Consider the following 26,969-nt stretch of genomic DNA (forward strand, 5'->3'; position numbering starts at 1 on the left):
GCACACCTATCTAAAAAAAAAAAAAAAAAAAAAAAGACATTGCTTGACTTAAGCTTGTAAGGCAATAAAACAACATAAACAGACATGTAAAACCTTTATCTTTTTTCATTAATTACAGACATGTTTCAGGTATCAAATATCTCCGTATGTACTTCACAACTGCCATGAAAATAATTTAATAGAAATGTATAAGTGTCCTGGTTTCATCTGGGATGTAGTTAACTGTCTTCCTAGTAGCTGGTACAGTGCTATGTTTTGAGTTCAGTATGTGAAGAATGTTGATAACACTGATGTTTTCAGTTGTTGCTCAGTAGTGTTTAGACTACAGTCAAGGATTTTTCAGCTTCTCATGCCCAGCCAGGGCACCTGACCCAAACTGGCCAACAGTGTATTCCATACCATGTGACGTCCCATCTAGTTTAGGAACTGGGAAGTGGGGGGGGGCAGGGTTTTTTCGCCGCTTGGGGACTGGCTGGGTGTCGGTCGGCGGGTGGTGAGCGATTGCCCTGTGCATCATTTGTACATTTCAATCCTTTTATTACTACTGTTGTCATTTTATTAGTGTTATCATTATCATTATTAGTCTCTTCTTTTCTGTTCTATTAAATCGTTCTTATCTCAACCCAGGAGTTTTACTTCTTTTCCTGATTTTCTCCCCCATCCCACTGGATGGGGGGGGAGTGAGTGAGCGGCTGCGTGGTGCTTAGTTGCTGGCTGGGGTTAAACCACGACAGTCCTTTTGGCGCCCAACGTGGGGCACGAAGGGTTGAGATAACGACAAACCTGACCAGAGCTTGTTAAAACAAATTTGTCCTAAGCATTCATTATGTTGATTTATGCATTCTTAGAGTTGTTGCTCTGGTTTTTAAGGCTCTGTTATGTATCACCTCGCTTGCTGTATGTAGTTCCTCTTCTACTGCTTATCATCCGTGGGAGGTGGATCAAGGTTTTCGCTTTGATGTATGGTATAACTCTGGTTTATGGTATGATAAAGTCATCAGCTGTGGGATTAATCCGGTATTTGCACTTAGCATTGTCACCTTTATACTGCGGGAGCCATCTGTGGGAAACTATTAATAATTATACCATTTACCTTTCCTCCATGGAAAACCAGTCTGTGGGTGGGGTACCTTTCTTCCCCTCTCCTTTCTCCTTCGGTCCAGTTACAATGGTGTTTGAGAATTTTGAAAAATTTGAATACTCCTGGAATGTTGGGACTAGCACGGTCCTAGCCCTACTGCTAGGAATTAGCATACTTTTGAATGTGGTTCAGCTCTCGTTTAAGGTTAAACAGCTATTTAAGAAGATCACCCAGAGATGTGCCCCAAGGCTGGATAATTATGAGTGGCAGGGTGTGTGGGGTAGTATGGGCAAATACCTAGAAAAGTGGGCACCTCCGATGTTTTGGAAATTCACCCCTGAACAAGTGCAGGATCCAGAAGAACTAGTAAAATATTTGGAAAAGGTATGCTGTCACCCCGGCAGCTCCAGAGAGATACAAATCACTGCAACGTGCTGGGGCCTGGCCCATGCCTATCGAGCCCTGTTTGACACCACTCAGTACCCTCAAGGGGAAGAGAAAGTCTCTGGACCTAACAACAAAATGGTGAGCACCGCGGCCACCCAAACCTTGGCAACGGGCGCTGCGGCCCCTCCAGCCCCGGCAAGGAGCATTGCAGGCACCCAGACCTTGGCGACAGGCACCGTGACCCCTCCAGCCCCGGCGACGAGAACTCGGGCTACCCAAACCTCAACAACAGGCACTGCAGCCCCTCCAGCCCCAGCGACGAGCACTGCTGCTACCCAAACCTCGGTGACAGACACTGCGGTTATCCAAAACCCAGTGAGCGATACTGCAACTGAACCAGCGGACCAACCTGCACCAGCATCAGTTGCCCCCGTACAGAAAAAGAAATATACAAAAAAATCAGTTCGCTTAGCGAAGGATGAAGATGAACCAGGGTCATCACGGGAACCGGAGGAAGAGGCAGAACCAGAGGTAATAACCCGGTCCCTATCCTTGAGTGAGCTGCGGGATCTGCGAAAAGACTTTGGCCGCCGCATAGGTGAGCATATTATCACCTGGCTCCTCCGATGCTGGGACAATGGGGCTAATAGCTTGGAATTAGAAGGTAGGGAAGCCAAGCAGCTGGGATCGCTTGCCAGGGAAGGTGGCATTGACAAGGCAATTGGAAGAGGGACACAAGCCATCAGCCTCTGGAGGCGACTCCTGTCAAGTGTGAAGGAAAGGTACCCCTTTAAGGAAGATGTTATATGTCAATCAAGCAAGTGGACCACCATGGAAAAAGGTATTCAATATCTGAGGGAATTAGCTGTGCTAGAGACGATCCATCATGACCCGGACAACCCACAATTACCCAAAGATCCAGACGAAGTCCAATGCACACGACCCATGTGGCGGAAGTTTGTACGGAGCGCACCATCATCCTATGCCAACGCATTGGCAATAATGGCCTGGAAGGATGAAGAGGCACCGACAGTGGAGGAAGTGGCTCGCCAACTCCGTCAATACGAAGAAAATCTCTCTTCCTCCCTACAAGCCTGCATTGCAGCTGTGGAGAAGCTGTCCGAGGATGTCCAACAAATCAAAGAGGATATGTCCTACTCCACACGTGTAAGGACCAATGTCTCAGCTATTAGGAGTGAGCGCTCCTCTTCCCAAGAGAGAGAATATAGAAGGTACACACCGCGAGGTGCCCTGTGGTTTTACCTATGTGATCAGGGAGAGGACATGAGGAAATGGGACGGAAAACCTACCTCGGTCCTAAATGCACGGGTACGTGAACTGCGAGGAAAAACCACCACAAAAGGGGATTCTACCAGGAAAAATGCCGCTCCAGTTTCCAAACAGAGTAGAAGGGCTGATTTCATTTCTGATCCTCTTGAAGGGACTTCTGAGCCAATTTTACGAGAAGTGAATACTGAATACTCTAACCAGAATTAGAGGGGCCCTGCCTCCAGCCAGGTGGAGGAAAGGGATAACCGGGTCTATTGGACTGTGTGGATTCGATGGCCTGGCACGTCAGACCCACAGGAGTATAAGGCTCTAGTAGACACCGGCGCACAGTGCACCCTAATGCCATCAAGTTATAAAGGGACAGAATCCATTTGTATTTCTGGTGTGACAGGGGGATCCCAAGAATTAACTGTATTGGAAGCTGAAGTAAGCCTAACTGGAAATGAATGGCAGAAACACCCCATTGTGACTGGTCCAGAGGCTCCGTGTATCCTTGGCATAGACTATCTCAGGAGGGGGTATTTTAAGGACCCGAAGGGGTATCGATGGGCTTTTGGTATAGCTGCCTTGGAGACGGAGGGCACTGAACAGCTGTCTACCCTGCCTGGTCTCTCTCAAGACCCTTCGATTGTGGGGTTGCTCAAGGTTGAAGAACAACAAGTGCCAATTGCTACCACGACGGTGCACCGGCGGCAATATCGCACCAACCGAGACTCTCTGATTCCCATCCACAAGTTGATTCGCCAACTGGAGAGCCAAGGAGTGATCAGCAAAACCCGCTCACCCTTTAATAGTCCCATATGGCCAGTGCGGAAGTCTAATGGGGAGTGGAGACTAACAGTTGACTATCGCGGCCTGAATGAAGTTACACCACCGCTGAGTGCTGCCGTTCCAGATATGCTAGAACTTCAATACGAGCTAGAGTCAAAGGCAGCCAAGTGGTATGCCACAATTGACATTGCTAATGCGTTTTTCTCAATCCCTCTAGCAGCAGAGTGTCGTCCACAATTTGCCTTTACTTGGAGAGGTGTCCAGTACACTTGGAATCGATTGCCCCAGGGGTGGAAACACAGCCCCACCATTTGTCATGGACTAATCCAGACTGCACTGGAAAAAGGTGAAGCTCCGGAACACCTGCAATACATTGATGACATCATCGTATGGGGCAACACAGCAGAAGAAGTCTTTGAGAAAGGGAAGAAAATAATCCAAATCCTTCTGAAAGCCGGTTTTGCCATAAAAGAAAGTAAGGTCAAGGGACCTGCACAGGAGATCCAGTTTTTGGGAATAAAATGGCAAGATGGACGTCGTCAGATCCCAATGGATGTGATTAATAAAATAGCAGCTATGTCTCCCCCGACTAATAAAAAGGACACACAGGCCTTCTTAGGTGTCGTGGGGTTTTGGAGAATGCATATTCCAAATTACAGTTTGATTGTAAGCCCTCTCTATCAAGTGACCCGGAAGAAGAATGATTTTAAATGGGGCCCTGAACAACAACAAGCCTTTGAACAAATTAAACGGGAGATTGTTCATGCCGTAGCCCTTGGACCAGTCCGGACAGGACAAGATGTTAAAAATGTGCTCTATACTGCAGCTGGAGAGAATGGCCCTACCTGGAGCCTCTGGCAGAAAGCACCTGGGGAGACCCGGGGCCGACCCCTGGGGTTTTGGAGTCGAGGATATCGAGGATCCGAGGCTCGCTATACTCCAACTGAAAAAGAGATATTGGCAGCGTATGAAGGAGTTCGAGCTGCCTCAGAAGTGGTTGGTACTGAGACACAGCTCCTCTTAGCACCCCGACTACCAGTGCTGGGCTGGATGTTCAAAGGGAGGGTCTCCTCTACACATCACGCGACTGACGCCACGTGGAGTAAGTGGATCGCACTGATCACACAACGGGCTCGCATAGGAAACCCCAGTCGCCCAGGAATTTTAGAAGTAATCACGGACTGGCCAGAAGGCAAACATTTTGGAATGTCACCAGAGGAGGAGGTGGCACGTGCTGAAGAAGCCCCGCTGTATAATAAACTGCCAGAAAATGAGAGGCAATATGCCCTGTTCACTGACGGATCCTGTCGCATTGTGGGAAAGCATCGAAGGTGGAAAGCTGCTGTATGGAGTCCTACACGACAAGTTGCAGAAACTGCTGAAGGAGAGGGTGAATCGAGTCAGTTTGCAGAGGTGAAAGCCATCCAGCTAGCGTTAGATATTGCTGAAAGAGAAAAGTGGCCAGTGCTCTATCTCTATACTGACTCATGGATGGTGGCAAATGCCCTGTGGGGGTGGTTACAGCAATGGAAGCAGAGCAACTGGCAGCGCAGAGGTAAACCCATTTGGGCTGCCACACTGTGGCAAGATATTGCGTCCCGGCTAGAGAATCTGGTTGTAAAAGTACGTCATGTAGATGCTCACGTACCCAAGGGTCGGGCCACTGAAGAACATCAAAACAACGAACAGGTGGATCAGGCTGCCAAGATTGAAGTGTCTCAGGTGGACCTGGACTGGCAACATAAGGGTGAGCTATTTATGGCTCGATGGGCCCATGATACTTCAGGCCATCAGGGAAGAGATGCAACATATAGATGGGCTCGAGATCGAGGGGTGGACCTGACCATGGACACTATCGCGCAGGTTATCCATGAATGTGAAACATGTGCTGCAATTAAGCAAGCCAAGCGGTTAAAGCCCCTGTGGTATGGAGGGCGATGGCTGAAATATAAATTTGGGGAAGCCTGGCAGATTGACTATATCACACTCCCACAAACTCGCCAAGGCAAGCGCTATGTGCTTACAATGGTGGAAGCAACCACCGGATGGCTGGAAACATATTCTGTACCCCATGCCACTGCCCGGAACACTATCCTGGGCCTTGAGAAGCAGGTCTTGTGGCGACATGGCACCCCAGAAAGAATTGAGTCAGACAATGGGACTCATTTCCGAAACAACCTCATAGACACCTGGGCCAAAGAGCACGGCATTGAGTGGGTGTATCATATCCCCTATCATGCACCAGCCTCTGGGAAAATTGAGCGATACAATGCACTGTTAAAGACTACATTGAGAGCAATGGGGGGCGGAACTTTCAAACATTGGGATACACATTTAGCAAAAGCCACCTGGTTAGTCAACACCAGAGGATCTGCCAATCGGAGTGGCCCTGCCCAATCAGAATTTTTACATACTGTAGAAGGGGATAAAGTCCCTGTAGTGCACATGAAGAACATGTTAGGGAAAACAGTCTGGGTTACTCCTGCCTCAGGCAAAGGTAAACCCATTCGTGGGATTGCTTTTGCTCAAGGGCCTGGGTGCACTTGGTGGGTGATGCGAAAAGATGGGGAAGTCCGATGTGTGCCTCAAGGGGATTTGATTTTAGGTGAAAATAGCCAGAATTAAACTGTATGATATTAGTTGCTATATAATCCTGCTACTGTATGTTATCATTACTATAATTGTTATATGCTATATCCATAGTACTATAGTAAGAATCACTTGGATCAAGCAAGAAAGAACTGTGATAAAACTGAGCAAAGCGCAGTAGAGGTGGATCCAGAACTGACTCCAGCATGCAACAATCTAACGGTGCACACCATCCTCCTGCTGCGTCAAATGTCATCTGCTCGTCACACCGCACTGAAGCCCAATTCTGCTCTACCGACTGAGAGGACTTTGCACCATCCCTCCTGCTCAGACAGACTGGTATGACAGATGGAGCCCAGAGTCAGAAACTAAATGAACTCAACAAACATTTTATGAACATAAAGAACTAAAGAACTGATATCTCTGTGTGTGTATACTTATATATATATATATATATCATTGTTCATATGTCTCAAAGGGATGGAAAGGTGGTGATGATTGATCAGAATGTAACTAAAGGTATGGGAACTGAGCATGACGTCAATGGTATAGAATAAGGGGTGGATACTGTCCTGGTTTCATCTGGGATGTAGTTAACTGTCTTCCTAGTAGCTGGTACAGTGCTATGTTTTGAGTTCAGTATGTGAAGAATGTTGATAACACTGATGTTTTCAGTTGTTGCTCAGTAGTGTTTAGACTACAGTCAAGGATTTTTCAGCTTCTCATGCCCAGCCAGGGCACCTGACCCAAACTGGCCAACAGTGTATTCCATACCATGTGACGTCCCATCTAGTTTAGGAACTGGGAAGTGGGGGGGGGCAGGGTTTTTTCGCCGCTTGGGGACTGGCTGGGTGTCGGTCGGCGGGTGGTGAGCGATTGCCCTGTGCATCATTTGTACATTTCAATCCTTTTATTACTACTGTTGTCATTTTATTAGTGTTATCATTATCATTATTAGTCTCTTCTTTTCTGTTCTATTAAATCGTTCTTATCTCAACCCAGGAGTTTTACTTCTTTTCCTGATTTTCTCCCCCATCCCACTGGATGGGGGGGGAGTGAGTGAGCGGCTGCGTGGTGCTTAGTTGCTGGCTGGGGTTAAACCACGACAATAAGCACTACTTTCTTTGTAGCACACAAGAAAGTATATGCCTTTAAAAGTATTTCAACTATCATTACGTCTATTTAAAGTCAAGCAAGTAACAAGTGAGGTAACATAAACCAATTCATTCCCGTCAAGAACATTCAGCTACTGCCACGTCCCTTAAAAAGCATGTCAATGTCTCCTAAACTATTTACAAGCTTTAAGGTAAATGTTAGCAGTAACTCTAGTCTGGCATTTAAAATAAATGTTAGCAGCTACTCTAATGTAGCATTTGAAATAACATTAGGTTTCACTTTCAATTCTGACTTGAAGGGAAGATCTGCTTACAAAAACACGCATGCTCTTTACAATAAATGAGCATACATAATTTTGAGCAACACATTAAACTTTTTCTTTTTTAAAGGTACAAACTGTACAGCAAAACCACCAAGTTCAAGTCTAATCCACCATACTCTCTCCATAAATGTCAAAGTATTTCCCTGATACCCTTTAAAGGCTCAAAAGTTGCAGATCTCTCGCTGCCTTTGAGATGGCAGAACATGAAAACTGAAGCTGAAGAACTGACAGAGATCCAGTGTTTCACAGCACAGAACTGTGCAGTATGCAGAACTAAATTTCATGCCAAAGTACAATAAACATTGGGGTGAGAATATGACTGGAAAAAGACAGACATTTAAGCAGGTAGATTCAAAAACTAATGTAGCACCACTTATTTTTCATATGTGTTGGAGAAAAAGAAAATTCCTCCTTGCATCTTATTACTTTCTACAAAGTTCTGTGAAGGAAACTGATATTCATCATCACCTCTGCAGAACAACAAAATATATTAAGACTATAGAAACATAGTAGGCATAAGTAGAAAACCATTTACCATTAAGTTATGAGCAAAGAATCAAAACTAAAAAAAAAAAAAAGTAACAATAACATGGCAAATTCATTACTTGTTAATAGTAACTAGAGAATATCAAATTTTTAAGATCTTTCAGATATTGGGTTTGGTTTTGGTTCAACAGGCTAAGACTCATCACCATAACAAGCAAGTCATACTACCGTATAGAATGTGTCCAAAAGCCATATTAGAGTTCCAAAGGCCTTTTTTTCTTTTCTTTTAATGAAAATTCTTGCAAGGTAACCAAATCAAGATTGACTCATACCTGTCACTGCTTTCTTTATTAAGATATCTTGTACTCTGAAATGGTTACATTCAGATGAGCAGACCTAATTTTTGCTTCTCATGGACAAGAGTTCATTATGCTAATCCTTTTAAAAGTAGCATGTACATTTTCCAGTACCACATTTTGAAAAATAATGGTTAAGCTGAAAAGGTACCGCGTCTACATATTTAGTTTGGCTGCGAGGAGTATCTTCTCTGCCATATCATGACTTACTCCTACCACGCTGAGTATACAACATTCAAGTTTGCTTTTCCACAGTAGTCATGGCAGCTTATTCTACGATGCTTGCGAACTCTAGGTTAGTGTTAGTATTTTTGCTAAGCTTCACTGAGTTGCTCTGTCCAATTTTCTCTACTGTATGAAAATTTCTTTCTGTACTTAACTCATGTTAGAATAATAATCCATGCCCATACACAAGACAATGTAAACAGAGGCTACTTTATGAACTTCACAGTGTATGTTCACAAATAAAATAATAAAATTATCAGCCAGAGCAGGCATTTTATCAACCATATTTTTCAGGAGTCATATACATGTTTTTAGCCTTTTTTATCAGAGCAGAGAAAATCAACCGGAAGTCCAGCATAACTCTTTAAATATTATATACATATAAAATGGGGGACATATATTGATATGGCACTAGTCTCAAGGCACTGAAGTCTATGTTTTCAAAAACTTAACAGATTTGGAGTCCTGATGACATAATTTGATTTTTAGGTTACTGACTTAATTCACTTTGAACAACAGTCCTATTAACAAACTCTTCTGAAAACAGACACGCAAATGTTTTTCTCCATCACAGAAACACAGTTACAGATTTCACTGTAAACTTTCTCAAACATTGAAGAAAGCTGAATTAACTACTGAATATCAAAAAAGTCCACATCATGTTGTGAATGCACCCTATACTCTGTACTTTGGTCTTCATATCTACAACAATCTTTTCCAACAGCATTACTAAAAGAATAAGAAAGAAAGACAGCTTGTTCATGTAAATGTTTTGGGCAAAACAAGTAGCATTAAAGACTTCCTAAAATCAGTGAAACAAACTAGCGGAAGATTATACCTGCATATAGAAATATAGTGCAGAGCTGCTGCAACAGGTTATACAACACCTAAGCATTTTCATTGCTTCATTATGCAAAAAAACTACCTTGTCTTTAGACTACACTCAAAGAAGCTCTATAGTTAAAATTGATGCAAAATCCATTGTTAGCTACAACTTCCACTAATTATTGAGGCAAATCACCCCAAAATTACAGGAATAGACTGCACTGAAGTTTTTGCTCCCGCAAAAGGTACTGCATAGGAAGATTGCCTTAAAAAGCTTCCTCTACCGATTATCATGCGTCTACTCCTAATAATGGTTGGATATCTATTACAGGCACTTGTGGCTCATAATTAATACTACACTTAATAGAATTCTTAAAAATAAAACAATATTTGGTGATCTTCTGTAAGTGTGCATAGACACATATTAAAACCTTCAGATAAAGCATGTCTATGAGCATCTATAATCACAGAAAAGCATTACAGAATGAATTGCATCATGCATCATATCCAACTAAGGTTCTTAAATCAGCCAGATTTACGTAATTCACTGTGAACTTGGAAATAGTTCACTGCAGTGAGCTCTGCAATTAGACAACAGATGAACTCTTCTTCATAAATTTTAATGCTGTTGTAAGGACATTGTATAAAATTCTCTAGCAATAACAGAATTTGGCATACAATCCTAACAATTGTTATCCTAGCAACTGGAAGACCTTGCAGACATCTCATTATTTCATGTCCTCCTGAACCAGAACCAGCTTAATGCTCTCACTGTTCTAGGAAGCCCATTTAACTACTTTATTTAGCTTTCACCTCAAAATGCCTGCTAATGGAAAGACAAAGGAAGCAAGTATTCACAGAAACAGTATCAGTGGATACCACGCTCCCAGAAGACCTTCATCAACACAGACAGAAACACTAAGTACAATCAAGGAAGTTTCCCTTTGTGAGGACCATGCTGTGTAGGAATTGCAGGGCTAGAAGATCATCTACATAAGCCTGAGCAACCTCTGTCTGGACAATAAAAAGGCTGGTTCGCTACTCCCAAATTACATCCACAAAAACCCCTTGAACATCATCATAATTTACATAAGTTGTAGATATTATGTGGAAAACATTAGTCTTTACCACTTGATCTACGATCTCTATCAATAGCATTAGGGAGTTTTTATGCTGTAAAAATCACAGCCATAAGCCTTAAGGGATGAGCAGATATTCGAGCAGGATGATTAGGCTCTGCCCAGCAGAGAGCAGTTTGGCAACTACATTTCAATGAGCAGCATATACTTTAAGTTTGGTTGGGAGTTTGGTGGGGTTGGTTGTTGGGTTGTTTTGGTTTTTTTTTTATATTTGTTTTAGAAGACAACTTTCATGAACTCAATTATCCCAGCCACTTTGCTCTTTTCCACTATATAACTTCCACAACTTTCAAGAAATGACTGTTTTCTGAGATACTGGAGTCTTGCTGAAATGATGCAACCCAGACCTTATACAAAAAAAACCTAGAAAAGCACATGAGATGATTCTTATGATTTAGAAGCTCCACACCTCCCCTGCCCCCCTAAATTAACTATTACACTTATCTGACCTCTGTGTGAACGTTGCATGTATTCTTCAGTTAACTCTAATGATCAAATTAAAACAAGAATGCCAGAGAGCAATTTTAAGCTAGGTAACTTTATTTACTTCTGCTTTTCAGAGCTTGAGTCTTAATACAAAGAACAGTTTCCACCTGAACCTTCATCTTTAACCAATCAATGGAAGAATAAAACCAAACCAAAGCAAAAGTTTTCCATTTTAGAACACAGATCTCTAGATGTTTTCAACTCTGACAACAGTGCTACCAGTAAGCAACTGGAGACTACTTCCAGGGAAGGACACTGCTTATACACAGGTGCTCAAACAAAAAACAGAATAATCACATTCAGTGAACTTGTCAAAGCCAAATATTGAGCAAAAAAGGTATCTTAAAAAAAAAAAAAAAAAGTCTGCAAGCTTACCAATACTTTTCCACAATCACACAGACATGTTATGAGCATCAACCATCTGTTGAACTTAACAATTTTCTGAAAACTACGTCACACAAACCACAAAAAGAAAGTTAAAACACTACTTCTTTTAGGGATGCAATTTGTCACACAATCTCTTACACAATACTTAAAAGACATCATGTTTGCTTTCCCAGTAGTTCCTTATTTTCCATATAGCAAGAGGGAGCAGAGAAACACAGATGCAAGAAACACATCTATAAAAAGCAGATGTCTATGTTATGTACATTTACTGCTACATCTATACATAGACTACTTATGTTTTGGGATGGGCAGGAATGCTTGCCTGTTTTTTTGGTCTTGCACAATGCATGTTTAATCTATACATAGCAAAAGTGATTCCTACAGGTAAAAATACCATTAAAATTACACAGATTTTCTGTAGTTTTTGTTCTAACCATTAATATAATATAAACCTACAGTTTCTTCTTAACTGGAAAACAACAGGGTAAAATATTTACTGATGGAACAACACTTTCGTATGTTTATGAATGAAAGTAAGTCCTCAAGGGCTAAAAAAAAATAAACACTGATGCCTTTTACATGATAATAAAGAATAAGTTATACAGCCCATGCCTACATTTGCTATGAATAACACATGCGTATTAGAAAGACAGGCTTTAGCATGGTATTTTTGTTGTTTTTAAACAGATAGGAATCTTACTAAAACTACTTTTTCATCCAACTTACTGTAAAGAAACTGCTACTTGACAGCTTATAAGGAACAATGACTGTTTGTCAGTACTAGTAGACTGCATGCATTTAAATAAAAATGTTAAACCCCCCCAACGCACTTTGCAACTTCCTTCATCTTTTTTTTTTTTTTTTTCCCCCAAATACGCTCCTTTTTTCTGTAATGCTGAGATGTTATCACAGGAGTTTGCTTCAGTATGCTAAAGCATGCTGCACCCATGTGTACTGTGTAATGCTACGGCACGCCGCATCCTGCCGAGCCGCCAAACCCACTGGCTACCAAAGGCAGACTCATCCTACCATAGCAAATCGAAACCTTCCTCTTACCTCGACTTCCTTGCTCTTCTCTCTGTTTCTGCCCATTGAACTTCGCCCATTGCTGGCAGTCTCCCGTGCTGGAACTACAGAAATCTGTTGGAGGGGCATTTTTACAGTGCTGCAGGTTGCCAATACCTGTTTGGATGCCTTATATCTTCACTCCCCCTGAGTAGCCCACCTGTATAATTGTTCATATCCTTGCTTTGCCAAGCTCAGCTCTAAATAAAAAGGGGAAAATATTATTTGAGAAACCGTGTAGCATATGCCAGGGTCTTCCATCAAAAAAAAAAAAAAAAAAAAAAAAAAAAAAAAAAAAAAGTAAAGCAGAGCAAATTGCAAACACAACTGAGAAAGAGCAAACAAAGAAGTAAGGCACAATAATCCAGAGAGTTTCACATGCTTAGAGTGACGACTTGCTGCAAGTCATAACTCCTCTGCTGCATCCCCAGAGCACCCCCTTGCCCCCCTACCCCCCAAGAGCATCGTGGGAGACAATTCAATTTCTGTGTTACCTAATAACTGTCATGGAAACCAAGGAAACCTGGGTCCCGCAGGCCCTTATTAGCAATCGCTTCCCTCTAATGGCACAGGCTCCCACATTTGCAGCGGCTGCCACCTCTGCTTCTGTACAGGAGTCCACTAAGCACCCAGAGACACCACCTCGTGCTGACTAGGTAAAGCAGCAGCAGGCTGAAAAGCTTAGTGTCCTATTTTGGAGCCAAAATCTCCTCCTTTAAAAGCACAGATAGCTTGCTGTGTCCTTCATGCGTCTGCAATAATCTGCTTAGGTCAAAGGATCTGCCTTGAAGTAAAGAGCAGCGGTGAGCGAATGAGGTGTAAAAAGGAAGACAAGACTGGGAGGGATTGCAAATGTGCCTTTCTGAGGTTGATAGTAAAAAGTTAACCCTTTTCTGCACTCTCTTTTCCCAAGATAGCACCAGAAGCAAGCTCAGCAGGACAAACCAAAGGCAGACACACACATGTCTTTACAGTAGTCACACATACTCTGAAAATGTCATTGATGTGAGCTTCTCCCACCCCACAGAAGCAAGTTCTCTCAGTTACAAGAAGGAAAACAGCCAGGAAAACTGTTCCACCCTCTCCCCTCCCCCTAGAATGCAAAACAATAGAAGAGTGTCCCAGGTGCTGTATTACAAAAATGGATTTGAAAAAAGGAATCTCTTAACACTTATACTTCTTTTAAAAATTTATTATTCTTGATAAATATTAAGAATGCAAGCAAAACCAATTAAAAATAGTAAAGATTAAAAATAGTAAAGAAATAATTAGATCGGAACTCAAATTCTTAGCACTGTATAAATAATACAGGAATGAAAGCAGAAAAAAAAACAAACCCCAGAGCAAGCACCAACGTTTTAATAAGTTGTCAATTAAAAAAAAGAAAAAACCAAGTATTACCCAGGCCTTGAAGTAGATCACTTTTATGTCTAGCTGTATACAGCTGCACTTGGAATCCTAACAAGAAATAATGGCATTATATACAGCCTGGATTTTCTTACAAAGCCACGTGGGGAGGATTTAAAATACTGTTGATTCACTACTCCACTACTTTAGTTACTATTTCCCAGTCTGAGTTAACAGAGGTTGCAAAAGTCTAGCCAGAGATAAATTGGGATCTGGTTCATACTGCCACCCCAGTTTTACATCATTGGTTTAAACCAAGGTATACTGACACACTCTTGTAATAAGGGTTTATCAAATGCATTAACAAAGAATCATAATCTGTACTAGGAGTTTACAGAAGCTGCAAGACACGTGTGTATGTGTGCACATTTTTATATTTATGTGTTTATTATATGTATTTTATACATATCCATAGTCATGAAATAGATTTACAAAGAATAAAATCAAGTCTATTGCCATTTACACAGTTCCTTTACACATTTTTAGCTGTATTTTACATGCTTATTCCATCTTTACTCTGATATTTCAAAATGAGTTTGCATGCAAGTTTAAACAGCTTCCAATGTACACAGGGAGATTTTTCTGACTTTTGAATATAAATCGGGGAAAAAAAGACAACCTCCTTCTTACCAAGACAGCTGTAATACAAAAAAATTATTCTAGGAGTATTCAAAGACAAGAAATGTCATATACCAGACTGGTAAAGTTTAACTGCTAACCTCAAACTATACTATAATGTAAAGGAAATTGTTATTAGTTTAACAGAAAGTTTTAAAGCTACAGACAAACTCTTTTCCTTCCTCTGAGGAACAACCGGATTAAAAAACCCTAAACCTGGCTCTGCTTTGTCATGATAATCACTTACCTCTTTGATAAAAACACCAACAGAAAACTGGTGGTTTTGAGGTATTAAAATGGAGCTTTTCTGTAGTGTGCGTTTCCATGTCTAGTTAAGCTTCAAAAAGTCAACCTGCCTTTTGATACTGTGCCAATAATTCTGCATTTTAAATTGTCTGAACCTGAGATTCAAGTCAGAGATTTCTAGGTTAACCAGTAATCTCTTTAATCCCATCTATGTCTGTCTTAGCCAGAATAAAGACCTTAAAGGGTGTGATGTGCTTAGTTCTTTTTAAAATGATGAAGTTTTGTGGCCCCTTCCCCCCCCACAGCGAACCTATGCCATTAAAAAGCATATAATAAAAAAAACCTAGTCCAAAGCAAGGGGCATACTTTACCATTAAGTACGTCCACGCTTGCATTCTGCTTAACTGTTTTGCTAATTACACTTCTTCACCATGTGGAGACTTCAAATTACCATGTGATTGCCCTCACTGTACATCTGCTGAACACGGCTCTTCCCAAGTGTTAAAACAAATTGCAAAACGATCAAGCTTCACACTACTATACGTAGAAATACGGAGAGCACCACTGCTTCGTGGTAAGAAAGATGTTGTAAGATACGGGACATATCCAAAAGCACACCGTAAAAGTCAGTGGCAGAGGTGGGGTTGGGATAATTTTTCTGTCCCGCACCTTAGTTTAGTGTTCCCTCTTTGCTTTTTCAAGTTTAATATATAGAATTATAAAATGTAAAGCTTTAGCATAAGTGTTAATACACCTACGACCTCAGAACAGCAGTACATCAGAGCACATCCTGCAGAAACAACAAAACTATTGATTTCAATTTACAATGTGTTTTTAGTTCCCAGAGTCCCAAAGTACTTCAAAGTTGTAATTAAAGTGATTTTATAGATGGATAGATAGATATACATACACACACACACCCCCCTTTGTTAGAAAATATGGTAACTTCCACTCATTCCCTATGGTGATCAGCCTGGGATATTCTATTTAAACAACGCTAATTTTGGCAAATGTACCACCCAAAGAGTCATCATTTCAGTGCCATGCCTCACCCGATGCACAGCGTGACAGCTGCTTGGTGAAGTGTGGAGCTGCCATGCAAAGCAGCTAGATGGGGTTTCTGCCTTGAGGGGATGACAACAGAAGAGAACTGGTGACCTGGAGCGGGTGAAAATGACACGTCAGAGAAGACAGCTATGTGTTGGGTGGGCCATTAGTAACTGATTTAAGTTACAGAAATATAATTCACAGTTCTTGAAGCAAGTAACTACAGAAGAGCAAAGTACCCCCCCTTTTGCTTATGGTTTAAAACCCTACTAACCCCAATTCAGAGAAGCCAAGGGATCCAACTTAATTTTCAGTCACCCAACACTCTCCCCTCAGTACATACTTTATGAACAGTACCAGACATATCTTGGTGACCGTGAAGGAAATCAAGACAAAAGGAACCATTTTCCTGGTCTGCTCCCTAGCTGTGGACTATACCGTGTGTTTCTTCTCTAGCCTGCAACACATGCAACCTCTTCATCTATTCCCTCCACCCATGGCTCCAAGGATACTACGTCGTCTCTTACACTCAGGACATGTACATTCACTGTGCAAAGCACCCCTGGAAGCATTTCCATAAGAATCAGACAACAAAAAGGGATCAGAATTCTAACCCTACATACACACACAATGCTTTTATTTTCACTTAACAAGGAGCACATTATCTTCTCACCATACCCATTTACACGGGGCTACTGCATTGAGGAAAGAAGAGCATCTGATCGGCTATAGTTAATGGTCCAACCATGGTGATGTAAGGGTCAATGAGAGAATGAAAAACAGAGATACAACCCCTTTTGTAACACAATTACAAGGAAACACTGTACTAATGTACTGCCAGTTCACTGGCAGCTTATATATAATCACTCTGCCTTATTGCCATCACTTACAGAATTCCAAATTTTTGCAAGATTCTTGAATTGAAGAAAATAACAGTAAGTTTCCCTGCATAAATAACACTTTCTTTTACCAGTAACAGGTAATTCTAATTCTTTTTTACTCAGCATAAAATCGTCTTTAGGTAAGATGTACTGTAGCCATTATATGATCTTTAAGCCAAAAGCTATATTGAATTAAAGGAAAATAAATTGCGGACATAAAATGCTTAGAAGTTGGTAGTTTGGACTCCACATTATTTGTCGAAAAGACACATAGGCTATGAATGCACAATGTAAGAAAAGGTACAGACCTATAGCCTATAGTCTCCAGATGTAGGAATGAGTTTCACTGTCCTCAAAAATAATACAGAAAAGTTACATACACTGTATATACTACGCTCCCTTTACTATCTAACTGGGGAGATTTTACACCCTCATAAATGTTTTCAGACCTGTTAACATGCTTCCTATATACTACAAACATCTTACCTCACCTCTAGTCTATACCTCCAGTCTCCTCAAGAGTCACTTTTATATATTACCCCCAGCATCTATATTATCTTCAGTTCCTTAATAAGAAATTGATAAAGAATAAGTATAACTCTACCACCTCATCTGTTCTCATCACAATTTTATTTAAGAACACAATAAAACAACGTGGTTTTATGAAAAGAGGCTGGACTGGATAATATTCCATTAATGCACTCAGATGCGCTGCAGTGCTAGATACATCCCTGCATAAAGTACAAAGTCATCTGTAACCCAAAATTTCTGCAAAGGGTCCACTCCCTTTCCCTCTGATATTTAACAAGTGCATCAAAGCAACTGAGCCCCTCACCTCTGACCTGCACTGATGACAAAATTACAAAAGGGTAAAGCATCTGACAACTACAAACAATTTTAATAATAAAGGGTATTGTCAGGAGGCAGATTTCAAAAGAATTTATAGGTAAGTCCTAAAGAAAAGAATCCTGCTTACAATTTTAAATGAAATTCTGCTGTCAGGCTATCAAAAATGTATCAGCACATAAAAATTAAGGTTACATACCACAATGTATTCAGAGGCCTTTATTCATTTACACATGCTCACACACAAACATATTCCAATAACTCCCTTTAAACATAAGCTTTCCCTTTTCTGCAGATATTTCAGAATAAAGCAGTCTTCACACAGTAAAATCAGTATAAAATTTAGTATGTTATCCGAAGAAGCAAAAGTCAGAAAGGAGCCCACTTTCACTCACAAATAATTAATGTGGTTTTCTTTCCCTTAAAATAGCAGTTACTCTTTTACATAAAGTTTTGAGTGTTAAAAAGGAAAGAAAACACAGATCTCGCTGATATTAGCAAATTTAATGCAGGCTAGCTGTTGTGACTTTCAGCCTGTCTTACATTCACATCTTAGGCACAGAGAAGCAAGTCCAATCACTACAGCAGCTGTGGAAGTGGATGCCAGTACTAGATAATGATCAACTAGGATGAAGTACAGTCACTTTAACTAGCAGAAGCTTCTAACACCTAAATTAAAAATGCAGCTAGTGGTTGTCTAATGCAGACCAAAAAAGACTGATGTTAACCAATCCCTTGGGCTTCACAGCATCCTCAAGTTACACAACACTAGAATCAAACAAAATTTTTAGATAAATGAAAAATTCCTTTAGATCTTCTCCCATCCCTTACAGTTTAAAACCAAAACAAAAACAAACAAACAAACAAACAAAAACCAGTTTAAATCTACTGCAGTACAAAGTTAGTCATGGAATTAGGGCAAATATGAAAGTTATCTTTAGCCAAATACAAATATTACAAAGCAGCATGGACCAGTTTCCAGATACCTTTTCCTCTGAATGGGAAAACCAGTTGTACTCTGCTATCTGGACCAGTATGTCTTAAACACTGTTCTGCACTGTGGGCTGGCTTCAAATAGAGGAGCCTCAGAAATGCAAGAGTTTTAGGCAGAACTGTTGTGGAAATAAGTCCTCAGCAAAAGCAAAACTTAAAAGTTGTTTAAAAGAGGTGAATAGAATTTGCCTTCTTCACAAGTTAGAACAAATGGCTGTGGGATGTCATATTAGAAGTCACTTTTTAAATGCTATATGGAGTTCAATATAAACTTTAATGTAGCCATCATGTTATTAGATCCTCGGGGCGGGGGGCGCGGGGTAGCTTTCCCTTTTGCCCACCTTTAGCTTCATAACTGAATGAAAAGCTGAGAAGTACCACACAATGTAATATGAATATGGATGTATTAAAGTTATTAAGGAAGTAATCAACTAAAAGTTTCAAATTAATGTCTTTGGATATTTTTTCTATGTTGCCATTCACAGGGTATTGCACATTATTACACATCATTTCATCAACAGCATTACTAAGCACAGGTCTTTTTCCTCTATGGAGAGGCTAAAATAGAAGTCAGTGCAAACATGGACGAGCCTATTTGCCACTTGCACAGTCTGTGCAGGTATACCACCTAAGCATTTTTAGAACACCTAAAAATCCAAGGTCATGGAAGAGTACAAGTCAAAAGCAAGTTAAAAAATTAAAAAGTAATAGCTGAGACTGAATTAAAATATGCCCGGTACATCAAATAAAAGTTTACCTAGCTGAAACTTAGATTTCATGAAAGCGAGATATGAAATGACAGAACAGTGGTAAATTGGATAAAATGTGGCCCCTGGTTGTTAAAACCAATTATTTTCATTATCTCCTAGATAGCAGAATTAAAAACAACTTTTGATTTCCACTGTTAAACGTGAAAACTTTCATGGATGCCTTCAATAGACTGTTTGCACTAAGTTTATTTTATCTACATTAAACCAAGCCTACTATTCACTTATCACACTACAGTGTCCCCATGAAATAGGGGACAAGGGAAGACTTGCAAAGTTCTACAAACTGCCAGTGGCTTGAACAGCCCATTTCTCTCAAAAGTTAAAAAGACAATTTGGAATTTTTGTTTAAATGTAGCTATATCTTATAAAAACAAACAGAAAAAGTCAATGACAAACTTTTACACAGAATTGGCAGACTATGTATTTAACCTATTTACACTACAAAAGAAATGAAATCATGCATTAAAGCATCCACTCAAGAAACTACTATTTTTACTGCAGTGACACTTAGCTACTCACTACACAGACAAGGATCCTACTACGTTTATTCTAATTTGCAGTACCCAACTTCGGTCTATGCCCACAAGTGCTAAGAGGTCCTATCACCTCTCCAGTTCAGGTAGTTCTACCTTCACGATGAACACTAACGTCTCAACCATCACTCTGCCTACAAACATTGATGACCTTCAGCAATATAACAGTGGAATCATTTCATAAAATTACACTGTATGAAATTATGTTCCTGGTTTCGTAGTGCTGGAAGCAACATGCATGCCACGCTGTCTAGCTGCACGTGTCCACCAGCATACAAACACAAAATTAAAATGCTATTGTTCGTGTGCTACATCAGAGCACAAATACAAGTCTAGTTGTTCAGGAAATGGCTATCGAGTTATTTCATAGAAGCATAGAATGGTTTGGATTGGAAGGGACCTTAAAGATCATCTAGTTCCAACCCCCTGCCATGGGCAGGGACACCTTCCACTAGACCAGGTTGCTCAAAGCCCCATCTAGCCTGGCCTTGAACACTTCCAGGGATGGGGCATCCACAGCCTCTCTGGGCAACCTGTTCTAGTGCCTCACCACCCTCATAGTGAAGAACTTCCTTACATCTACTCTAAATCTACCCTCTTTCAGTTCAAAGCCATTTCCCCTTGTCCTATTTGGTTATGTTTACTACAGGAAAAAAATAACTTAGTAAAGGTACTAAAGAGTAGAGGTCAAATAAAGACATTGCCACCTAAAGTATTATTTTCCATTATTTCCCATCCTGCTTAGTTTTGGGTTAAATGCTGGAAACCTGAATCCAACAATCTTAAAGAGTACCAGTGTTATTCAGTAAGAAGAGACTCAAGTTCTTGGCCAAGATTCAAAACTCCAGTCAACACAGAGGAGGGCCAGGGTACAATGCAGGAATACCTGGACAATCTTCTAGATGAGAGCATGAGAAACAGACTGAAGTTCAGTAGTGCAAGCAACACAGTTACCACACTGGTAGAACAGGAAAAAGAAGTTGAGTAGCAGCCAGAAGCACAGACTGATAAGAAGGATCAGCGTGTTGCTTAATCAAAGGATGACTGGAAAATGCTAATTATCATCAGCTGGAAAAATGTAAACATAGTCCCATGGTGCACCAAGCAAGTTATTTCCAATTCTTCTTAGTCCTGAACAAACTATACCACTAATTTCCTCAAAAATTAGACTTTTCACTTCTCAAAGTTCTGATCACTGACATCAAGGAGATGCTGAACCTGGACACAGTGGGAAACTGTTCTAAAAAACCTGCGTGACAGGAAATTATTATTTGCTATCCCACCTGCTTCTGTTACTGGCTACATATAATTAGACTGGAAGACCAAGTCTGTCTGTTTGTTTTTAATGCAGATATTCAGGTGCACAGTATATTGGAGATTATACTATGAACTGTGCTCTCGATCATTATTTGACAAAGAATGAAGACAGATGCACAATTTGTGATCACAAATAAAATCTTACAACCAGGTCCATCTGTGTGAATATTGAAAGTCTACTTTTAGAGATTTTGCATGTTTGCTAAGCATTATTTGCTTTGTGAATCTCAGCTACCAGGATGTTTAAAGGACATAAAGAAATGCAAGATATTAATTAAAAAATGCAAATGAATATTCATTCAAAACATTTTTTATAACATATTTCTTCTCAACTTCCTATAGGTGTCTATTGCTGATTATACTGTATTTTTCCCTTTATTTTATATCTCTATCTTATAAGCTTGAAATACTGCTATTTCCCTCCTCATCTGCTGTGACCCCTTCCTCCTCTATTCCTTCAGAAATACCTGGGCAGAATTTTATCTTTGGCTAAATATTCATATTCCAAGAACTATAGTTTCTCTAATTTTTAAATATTCTATTCTGTAATCAGCTTTATTGAAAACAGCTTAATAAAAGAAATCTATACTGAACCAAGTTTTTAACCTTAAGCCCAGTCTGCATGTTGTTTGGCTTTGAAACTTCTCCCACTGCTTCACAGGGAGGACGGTTCATTGCCAGTATGATAAGGATCCCATTAAATTACAACAGCATGTAGTTTGAAAGGATCTGTGGAAACTAACATTACAGAGGTGGTGAATTCACTTTACACTTGCTGGTGGTTTTGACCCACAAAGTCTCCTGGATTCATAATTTTAAAAAGACTATAAATAAGTGAGGTGTGTTATGCTTCTCTTTAATGCTATGAAATAGCTGAAATGAATTCTGATACCAAGATTCATTTTAACTCTAATTGTAGTTCAGCTACAGGATTAAACTGTTTTAAAAACACAGACTTCACATTCTTGAATAATTGTCTTTAATATCCAAATATTTCCTAAGTTTAAGGGCAAGCACTACTGTAAGTGGGTGCCACTCCTAAATTACTGCCACCCACCTATTATGCGATTTAGACTTAGAAGGAAGTAATTCAGGGGTTTTTTGCTTAGTTACCCAGTACTTCTTTATTTATTTTGCTAACAAATTGAAACTGCTGTGAATTTAAATGCTGGTGTTTCATTCTGTAAGAAAATTATTGATGTTTTTCAATTAAAACATAAGCCCACAAGGAACTGATGCCTGACTGATACCTGGGGTCAGCAGCCTTGTTCACTTGAGTAAACAGATACTTAAGTAAAGAACAGAACTTCAATGTAAATGAGCCACCAGAGGGAGCTCATCAAGCCTTCTGGGTGTAATAGAACTATATTGACATTGGCAAAAAGTTAATTAAACATTTTTATAGGGGTCACTGACTGAGTTCAAAACAAAGCACGTTCCCTGGCTAAAACTCTACATGCCTGAGAAGCTTAATGAAATCAGAGAAGGTTGTTTCTTTAACAAACATGGAATACATTTCTGATTAATAAAGATAATTAAGTTTAGAAATGTGTGATACAGCATTCTCCTACACATACACAAGCCTTTTCTTCTTCATGCCTCTTTATTTTCTAAAGAGAATTTCAAAGTGTTATTAAACTACAAGACAAAAAATAAAAGATTAAGTTTATAATTCCACCAAAAAGCTGTGGAAGTATACCAAAAGCAGAGCCACATAACTCTTACAAAGATATTAATTTCTAATCAAATAGAATTTGTTGTTATGATGCTTACCTAATCCTGTAATTAGTTATTACAATTAGATGGACACTGCCATACTACCTTTAAGTTTACTAACACAATACAGCGACCTCCTTTTAAATTGTAGTGGACCCAGGTTCAGAAAACAAATCACTCAAGCTCCGGTTCTGAAGGATCCAATGGTTACTATCAAACCCCTGAACTTTTTTGGAAAGGAGCACTGAAATAAGAATTACTCAGGTTTTTACATGGTGCTTATTGATCAGGAAATCGAGACCTTTGCAGGGACTTGTTTTGTTTGTTACTTTTCCATGGAACTAGGCATCTACCAGTGATAATTCAGATGGGGGACAGGCAGGAGAAGATGGACAATAGAATTATTTCCTATAGGAAAAGCACCTTTCAACATAAACACCCAGGCAAATCATTGCAACTCTCTCTATGTTTTCTACAGATTATGTACCTTAAATATTCATTCCCAATTAAGGCAACTCTACCACAGATTCAAGTCATGTATTTCTTTGTGTTACCCATTACCAGCTTTCTAAACATTACAAGACTAATTTTAATATACTTTTATCTTACCTCTGCCTGGATGCTTTGCTTTGGAAGACAAGATTACATGTAATGTGCTATCACATTTATCTGTTCTTTCAAGCTTCAGTAAAAGACTGAATTCTCTTCAATACCCCATAAAAGTAGTAACTTTTATAGTGAATTCCTGTGCTATGTGAGGATACTATGAAAAGCACTTTGCTCTATAATCACACCAATACTTAAGCGCTGGAAGAAAATCCAGCCTGAGAAGACCCAATACTAGTACAGTTCCTTTAAGCTCCATGAAGCACTTCAGAGTGCCAAGCTTCTCCGCACACCTATTTTACCTTTGGTGAGCACAATTTTTCATCATTTGCCCACATCATCAACAATGATCAGGAAAAAAGTTACAATTGCTTTCCAGTATGCTTTCTGAAGTCATCCCTCCCAAGAATATTTTCAGACACAAATAAGTTTTTTCTTGTTTTTCTCACTTAATAACTGCATTTTTTAAGAGTCAGAAGAGGTTGTTAAGAGCCTAAATTAATGAAGGGTCAGGTTTGTCAATCTTCTGCTTAAAAATGGCTAACAAGTTCATTCTCAGGATTGAAGTAAGATTTACTACCCACCCCACATCCACCTTCTGCCATAAAGCTAAGAGTTTCTTCACATCAGTATCTTATCACATTAGCAATTATCACATATATTTTACAGCAGAACAGTTCTAAGATTCTCTAGGAATCTGGGCTGTCAAATAACATTTATAAAAACCTTTAAAGCCTCTGATCAGTATATAATCAATAGTTAGAAAGGGACAGAAGACACTTAACTCTTACAACAGTTTTCTTCACGTGTGTTCACTACAGGGTAAAATTCATCCCTGTTCAGAAGTCAGCTTAAGAAGACAACATATACAGAACATATATATTTATATATACACACACACACACACACAAAAGCCTGAATTTCATAGTTCTTCAAAATGCAGTGTAAGAGTGACTTCCAAACACTGGCTACAGTTCATGGACCATTTATACTCTGCAAAAGAAAACCCACCTTTATAAAGCTCAGCTTTATGAAAATAAGATTGCTTTCCAATAGCTTGTGTGATTCTCAACATCATACTATCAGGGCTAAACAGCAACTTGGAAACTGGACATTCACAAGGCATATTGCATCTGCACAGGCTAATCAGAGAGAGTATTAGCTTGTTTTATTGTAGGACTTCTAAGTACATTAATCGCTTGTACATGCTAGTTCAGATTGCAAGTCTTTATTTCTCATTCTCTGAGCAACACGGATACCCCAGCTCTGAAAGTTAGGATTACCCTGTAACACCTCCAAGATGTGAAATCATTCCACTTCTCAACTTTAAAAGCAACTACTGAAGACATGAGCAAAATCACAGCCTTGGTGCAAGCATCCCATGCTTCTTACACAGCAAAGGTCCACCCTTAAAAACACGCTGCCACTGGGTGAATACACGGATTGAAAATGATGTAACAGGAAATTGTCATTTGTATTTGAATTCTGAGTTTAACTTCCCCCGCGCACCCTCCGGAAACTTTTTTCAATGGGAAACTATGAAAAGCTGCATGTTTCAAGACCATTTACAGCATAAGCTTACAGACATTTTCTAGTAATTAACATTGCAAGCAGGGAATATATCTTCATTATCATGAAGGTATTCAGTGTGGCAAAACCACAAGGATGACATCCATCTCAAAGCAGCCACTATATGCAGATATCGGACCATATTACACAAACTCCAGCTAATGTGTGTGGAAAACCTGTTTCTTCAATGCACAAAAATATTGGGTTTGGTAACTAGGCATATACATTGGTGATGTTTTAAAACCGTTGAATGTACCAGTGGAAAACTATTTGAAACTGCATAGGGAAATCCAACAGATTTTTAGAAGTATTTACTTCTGTCCTGGTTTCAGCTGGGATGTAGTTAACTGCCTTCCTAGTAGCTGGTACAGTGCTATGTTTTGAGTTCAGTATGTGAAGAATGTTGATAACACTGATGTTTTCAGTTGTTGCTCGGTAGTGTTTAGACTAAAGTCAAGGATTTTTCAGCTTCTCAAGCCCAGCCAGCGAGAAAGCTGGAGGGGCACAAGAAGTTGGCACAGGACACAGCCAGGGCAGCTGACCCAAACCGGCCAACAGTGTATTCCATACCATGGGACGTCCCATCTAGTTTAGGAACTGGGAAGGGGGGGGCAGGGAAGCGCCGTTCGGGGACTGGCTGGGTGTCAGTCGGCGGGTGGTGAGCAATTGCCCTGCGCATCATTTGTACATTCTAATCCTTTTATTATTGCTGTTGTAATTTTATTAGTGTTATTATTATCATTATTAGTTTCTTCTTTTCTGTTCTATTAAACCATTCTTATCTCAGCCCACGAGTTTTACTTCTTTTCCCGATTTTCTCCCCCATCCCACTGGGTGTGTGGGGGGGGAAGTGAGTGAGCAGCTGCGTGGTGCTTAGTTGCTGGTTGGGGTTAAACCACAACAACTTCAAAGTAACAAAAACAAAACAAAAAGTTATAAAGCAACTGAAAAAAATGTCAAAATGGAAAGAACTAGGGAAAATTAATAAAGGTTTTGGATACTATCACTATTAGACTATACTGTGTCAGTTTAATAGGCACATTAGAAACAAATGCTAGCTGCAAAGTAAAAAAGGAACTCACAAACAATAAATTCAGCCCTTTCCTGAGAGTATTTCTAAATTCTGCACCTAAAGATGCTCCACTTTGGGTACTACTTACTTAGTGCCTAAAACTGGGATTAGGCTTTGGATTTCCTGAAGTCTAAATAAGTCAAAAGCCTTGTGCCTGCTAAATTTCAAAGGCCATTTGGCACCAAATTCCTTGTAAAATCCACTACAACGGTATTTGAAAACTGTATCCTTTTCACTTACTGATGGATTTAATCTACACTGAATATCTTTGAAAGATTTTCTTTTGATTTGTCCTTGTTTGTTGTTTTTTTTCCAAACAGAATTCAGTGAAATTTTGGTCTTACCATAAAAAAGACACATTAGGTATCAAACATGTTTCATGACAGCAATGAACCAGTTCAGGTCAAAATAAAAGAAATCTAAAAAAAGAAAAAAAAATTTTTTGAAGTGGAAACCGAACATTTGCTAAAGTTAGCAAAATCTCCATTTCAGCCAAACATTAGTTGGGGGAAGTATTGTTAAATTCCTTCAGGAAAGGATGCACATAACATTTCCATGTTTCCCAGAAGGATGAGTCTCAAAGCACCTTGAACAAAGCCTGCACCTTTAAATATTCACAAAAACTAATGAAGCACATCTTGTTCTGATTACCACTTTTTCTAATATCATCCATTGAAAAACACTTTGTAGATTCTAGTATTTTAAGGATCATTTGCCTTAAAATAACATTGTCTCATAAATAGATTGCAGAACTTTCTCCTAGTTGGCTCTTGCTCACCTCCTTGAATATTCCTCAGCTGCCTCACAAGATATTTTATCACCT

At 39.8% G+C, this 26,969-nt stretch overlaps 1 protein-coding gene across 10 annotated transcripts in view; it reads right to left on the reverse strand.

Annotated features, from left to right (window-relative positions):
* Positions 1 to 26,969, reverse strand: part of MARCHF1 (membrane associated ring-CH-type finger 1) — a 274,990-nt gene that overhangs the window by 151,796 nt on the left and 96,225 nt on the right. For 2 of the 10 annotated variants that reach the window (XM_069786344.1, XM_069786325.1), the window contains exons 1-2: positions 13,020 to 13,154; positions 12,517 to 12,725 (exon numbers count right to left, since the gene is read on the reverse strand). The exons of 6 other annotated variants lie outside the window; for them this stretch is intronic. In XM_069786344.1, the coding sequence (XP_069642445.1) occupies positions 12,517 to 12,615 (99 nt within the window). In that variant the 5' untranslated portion in view covers positions 12,616 to 12,725; positions 13,020 to 13,154. Of the gene's footprint in view, positions 1 to 12,516; positions 12,726 to 13,019; positions 13,155 to 26,969 lie in introns of those variants that run through there. 2 more of the 10 variants (XM_069786332.1, XM_069786316.1) reach the window with 2 other exon arrangements.

This window comes from Haliaeetus albicilla, chromosome 1 (genome assembly GCF_947461875.1).
Source record: "Haliaeetus albicilla chromosome 1, bHalAlb1.1, whole genome shotgun sequence".
Lineage (NCBI taxonomy): Eukaryota > Metazoa > Chordata > Aves > Accipitriformes > Accipitridae > Haliaeetus > Haliaeetus albicilla.